This window comes from Galleria mellonella, unplaced genomic scaffold (genome assembly GCF_026898425.1).
Source record: "Galleria mellonella isolate WM207_F2 unplaced genomic scaffold, CSIRO_AGI_GalMel_v1 utg1914, whole genome shotgun sequence".
NCBI classification, from domain to species: Eukaryota; Metazoa; Arthropoda; class Insecta; order Lepidoptera; family Pyralidae; genus Galleria; species Galleria mellonella.
Genome location: NW_026442030.1, coordinates 646,605 through 652,610, shown reverse-complemented (window position 1 = coordinate 652,610; position 6,006 = coordinate 646,605). Strand labels below are relative to the sequence as shown.

Below are 6,006 nucleotides of genomic sequence, written 5' to 3'. Positions count from 1 at the left end.
TGGGAGACCACATGGAAAGACGCAAGTCGCTGCAGGCATTAATAACTTATTCTATCTAGGTACATTTATAACTTGCTTACTGATTACCTACTTTTTTCACATTTCTTTCTTTTTTTTTAGCACTTGCTATTTTTGATTTGTCTGATATAATTCATAAAAAGTAAGGCCTATCGAATTAGGTATTTAGGTACTTTTACGAATACCGATTAAATATATCTCTTTGTTGATGAAATATAGTCATAGATTAGGATAAATCCACACTACGAAATATCAGCGCGCTATTTTTTAATAGACTTCTGTCACAAATATCTCATAGACTAGAATGTACTTCATAATTTAAGCATAGTATATATATTATCACTTGTCTAATTTTATATTATATATACTTATATTATCGGTGGGGGAGACTGTTATTAACGGGAAATAGTAGCTCATTGCTAGCAATATACTATCACGGTATATTCTCAATGAATTTTTCATAAAGAAAGTGGGGAGACCAAGCACAGTTTTATAAAAACACATCTAAGAGTATATATGAGCCTTTTTAAAGAGCCAAATATGCTAATGCATCCAATAGACCTGGTTTTATCTTCATCTATCATCGATCACTGGTATCTCGCCTGCGTATACCGATAACGCAGACAGAGCACCAGTGATTCTATTTGTTAAACACGCACTTTTAATACTTGTAAAGCGAAACAAATTTTGAATCAATAATTGTGTTTTGCTGCAGTCTGCTTAAGACCTTTAGCGTATCTTCAGTCGTGTGTCTTCGGCTTTATGAATACCAGTACTTATACTATTCATGCGGCACATTGGTCCGAATATGCATGTTGACGACTTATAATTTTTAAATATTATTTTTAATACTAGCGACCCCCTTAGCTTCGAACGAGTGAATATATAGCTTTAATAGCCAATTTTTTAATACTTTGAGTTACATTTAGCAATATTCGTAGTTATATCTAATTTATTTTAAATAATATATGGCCTATGTTACTGATTGATTATGTAGCTTTCTATAAGTACCTATTGAAACTCGTTAAGTAGTTTTTAAGTTTATCCATTACAAACAAATAAATAATCATGCAAAAAAATCTCTTCTCAGTATAATATTTTATATAATAAAGATTTACCCCCTTATTTATAAAAAGTCTAACCTTTCATAAAACTATTTTAGCTATTAAATTATTTAGTTTTTTCTTTTATGCCTAATTTCTAATTTGGAAGAAAGTGACAAAACAGTGTAATAATTAAAATAGGTTTGCAGGTTTTAGTTTTTATAAAGGGCTAAGATAAAATACATTTAATAAGTAATTAATATTTTTCTGCGATAAGACTAGGTATTAATATTATAAAAATGAATTTGTTCAGATGTTTGAAGTTTTGTTAATGAATCATAATATAACGGAAGAATGGATTTGAATGAAAATTAGTACACGGGCAAGTTATATGCTTTTTGTAAGTATAGGCTTTATTCACATTCATATATTTTATATGAATGTGAATAAAGCCACAGGAAATAACTATTATTCAATAATGACTTATTAGTAATATTATGTCACTGTGTTTGTTACAAAATTATAAAACACATAACAATTGTTATAAAATTTAGTACCTATACACGTAGGTAGTATTTGAGATGAAAATGAATTTAGATCCATAGCCAGTTCTTCCCGGTAAAATAATCATATACTCGTCACGCGTACGAAGTTACGGGTAAAGACTAAAGTTAGAAAATAAATCGCACGGCGAGAACTCGTAGTGTAAGTGTGGACTCATTTTTGTTTACCAAATTACCATTATCAGTGTATTATTTTATGACAAAAGGTAATAAATTATAATACTGACGATAACAGTTTGATTAAATCAATTAATCACGACAATTAATTGATATGATAAGAAGTGTTGATAACACTGCTTACCACGCAAATAATTCAATTTTCAAAAATCATTTTACTTTGATAGACCGTTTATAATTATGAAAAACAGTGAATATAATGTATAACAGAATATATAATACGTTAATTGTTGTAGGCTTTGTTTTAGTACAATATAAAGGTATGTCCATTTTATATCTTAAATTAGTAACGATCAACTTCTAAATATGCCTAAGAGACAGTCGTCTGTAAAAATACTTGTTAGTATTTAATACTAAATATCTAGTAAATAAGTATTTCTCAAGTTGTTACTAATTATCAAATAATATAAATAAAATTACAGCTTCTTAAATTTGTTGTTACTAGTTTTAGGCACCATACATCGAGTGGTAGGAGGTTACGACGCCCCTATAGAATTCGGAAAATTTCACGCTTCACTTCAGAATTTGACTGGCCACCATGTATGTGGCAGTGCAGTTGTTTCAAAATCACATGTTGTCACTGCTGCACACTGTGTGCTAGGGTGAGTAAGAAATAACGTAGTTGAAATGCCATCCATGCTTGCTCTTGCTAATATCTGTCGCAAATATGTAGGTACAACTGTTTTATGACATGTATTTTGATAAAATTCGGCGTTCTATAAGGGGTTGGGTATATCGAGAATGCAAATATAAATTCCAAACACTTTCTAATATTTGAATATTATGTTAGGAATATGAATAAACAATGGGATCGATTCAGATTTTGTTTAAACAGCCATTTTTTTCAAATTTTAAAATTTTTGAATTTCGTAATTTCAGGAAATTACTGTTTTAGAGACTTTTATTAATTAAATTTATAATCATTTTGACTTATATCTACTAGAAATTTTATTTAGATTGGTCATTAGAAAAAAATCGCAGTGATATCAAATTAAAATTTTAGAGAAATGGCACCTAGAATCGAACGTAATATTAACTGTCTAGCCAATGTCTGTACAGAGGAGATATTTCAGAAAAAAATATATTAGGAGCCCTAATAATAATCACGTAAAAATTACTGCATCAAATTGGATGCGGTTTTCATTGTTATATTATTACTCAAGGTCTAACTTGAAAATTGGTGCATGTTTTATTTTAATACACCATCTAATAGTGGTGCCTATTTCATTTATTGATTTATTTCTTTCCTACTTCTAAAATCAAAGTGTACAAAGCAAAGAAAGGCAAAGAATTATTCATGAATAAATAGTCTTGGTAATATACAACCAGGCCCATCTAGTTTCAAATTAAGCCAAGATTGTTATTAAGATAGTATTTCATTTAAAAAACCATTTTTCTATCAAACATGTTTTATTGTATAACCAAATTTTACACAAAGTACCTACCGGAAACAGAACACACAGTAGAAAATTATAACAATGACAGTGACAATAGAATCAAACTATAAAGTCATCAAACTTCGGTACGTCATAGATATATCAAAATAACATAATGTGAAATAGTCTATTTAACACTTTTATTATAGATGCTAACTGTTTATATACATCTAAATACTATAGATATTCCTATACATATTATTATGTAAGTCGTCTTAAATGTGAATAACATTTAATAATTAGTGTGATTTTTATTTTCAGTGCTGAACCTCAATACATTAAAGTTGTTGTTGGTACTAACAATTTAGATAAAGGAGGACTACAATACAACGCCGAGGCTATAAATATTAATGAGGGGTATGATGGTACTTCGAGAGTTAATGATATAGCTATAGTTAAAATAACTGGTTCTTTTGATTTACAACATGTTACCATTCTTGATTTGGATAATAATGAATTGTCAGAAGGCGATCCTGTAATTCTGACGGGATTTGGAGCGCAAGAGGTAGGTATGCAAGTGTGGATACATAGATACCTAATATTATCTGACCCCCAAGATAAGTAGCAAACGAATATATTGATAGAATTGTTTCTGTAATCATTGCACGAGAAAGAATAAAACAACGGATATCGCTATCCAATTTTTCGTATAATTGAGTGGCAATAACAAATCTATCGATTTCTCGTTTATATTGACCGCGCATTTTTTGGGTAGCCATTATTATTTTTTAACTATTATTACATATTTATTTATATATTGTTGTTGTTGTATTAGCCGTTAAATGCCCGTTCCTGACCATAGCCTTCTCCATAAGGAGGGGTTTGCCAGTAGTTATCATGCTTAGCAGGCGGGTTGGCAACCGCAGTTTGGCTTTTGGTGATATTTTAAGAGGAATACTGCTGTCTATACTTCTACCATAAGCTCTCTTAGTCACTTCTTATGACACGTACGCGAAAATTATTATTTAAATGTACATCATACTTTTAGCCTAATGGAGAATCCAGTCGTCAAATGTACGCGCTCAATTTAACAGTATTCTGTCAGGAAACTTGTCGATACGCAATGCGCTATTCAAAGGAGGTCGTCGACAGCATGTTCTGCACTTTTACACAAATTGGTCAAGGAACTTGTCATGTAAGTTAGAATAAATTTTTGTTGTTGTGAACTCAGATGTATATTTTGCACGCACTGATTGAAAGTGGTAATCGTTATAGAATGTCTAATTATCGTAGCACGCCAATCCAACTTTAAACTTTTTTTTTATACAACTTAGAATGGCAATCAAGCTGACGGTCCACCTGATGGAAAATAGTAACCATCGCCTATAGACATGAGCAGTACCATAGACATAACAGAGTATACTGTTTCGCCCATGATACCCCCCATGCGTTGCCATTCCTAGGACTCATGTGTTATTCCTCTGTACCCAGTAAATTCACGCCATATCTCACCCTTCAAACCGAAACACAGTCATGCAAACACAGCTGCTTCGCGGTTGAAAAAAATTCCACGAATGGGACAAAGGTACCCAAGCAATCGACTTTTGTTTAAAGTCTTCCTCTGACGATATACAGATATTGGTGCTCTGTTTGCAAGGAAATGTCTTCTGTAGCGGTCCGGCCAGAGAGTATAATATTCGACCAGAAAGCATTTATAAATTGTAAATATTTTTACCTACACATAACATGAACAGCACCAACGGATGTCATAGTGCCCTACCGTGGCCAACTCTTATGTGTTTGTTTGCATTCCTAAGTATTAAGATAGTATGTCTGTAATTTCACTATCATGTAGTGCCCTTCAAACCTAAACACAGCTGTAGAAGAAATACTCGCTTGACTTTGTCTAACGGCAGAAACACTAGTGGTACAGAGGTATTCAACTAGACTTCTTTGTACAGTCAGCCATTGGTAAAATAACTATCTTTAATTGAAACTACCAAAACACGGCGATGTTATATGAAAAACCCTTTTTTAATATATTTACAGGGAGATTCTGGAGGCCCACTTATCAAAGATAACAAACTTGTAGGCTTAGTTTCATGGGGGATTCCTTGTGCTGTTGGATTTCCTGATGTGCATACCAGGATCTCACATTACACAGAATGGATAAAAGAAGAAACGAAACATTATTTACCTACACAGTTATCCAGATTTAATTTATAGCAGTGCAAACTGGTCCATGTATATGTAAAATCCTGTACTCTGGCATATAAAAATGGACGCCATTCATTTAAATCCTTACATAAAAAGTTCTATATTTCTGTATTTTAATTTAATAACTATGTCGCGTTGAGTAGGTAATTAAGACGTATCCTAATTACGTGTTTACCTAATGTTGTGTACAACTGTAGAACTATTTAATGATATCTATTTATTTATTTAAACTCTATTGACCAATAAAATGTGCTACAAAGGCAGACTAATACTATAGGCATTCTGCACCAGTCAACCAACAAAAAATATTTATATTTTAGTATAAAATGGTAATTAGATACATACAAACAATTATAAAATAAACATACATATTTATATATTACTAATTAGGTATAAAAATATACACATATACATACATGTACACATACATATGATGAACTATTGCCTACTTGTTTACTTTTTTGATTTAAAGAATTTAATAGATAAGATTGAGCACTGTTCTTGAAGGCAAATTTAATAGATAGGTAGGGAACGAAATCTGGATAGGTAACGAAATTTAATAGTACAATTTATATACGTAAATATCTGTGTAAATATAAGTGAAGTTATTTT

At 31.2% G+C, this 6,006-nt stretch overlaps 1 protein-coding gene across 1 annotated transcript; it reads left to right on the top strand.

The window, feature by feature from the left end:
* Window positions 1-1,902: 1,902 nt before the first annotated feature.
* Window positions 1,903-5,505, top strand: LOC128200509 (chymotrypsin-1-like). The gene is made up of 5 exons (XM_052894134.1): window positions 1,903-2,061; window positions 2,247-2,403; window positions 3,499-3,742; window positions 4,226-4,372; window positions 5,227-5,505. The coding sequence occupies exons 1-5, from the start codon at window positions 2,001-2,003 to the stop codon at window positions 5,401-5,403; spliced, it is 786 nt and encodes a 261-aa protein (XP_052750094.1). The 5' UTR covers window positions 1,903-2,000; the 3' UTR covers window positions 5,404-5,505.
* Window positions 5,506-6,006: the final 501 nt, after the last annotated feature.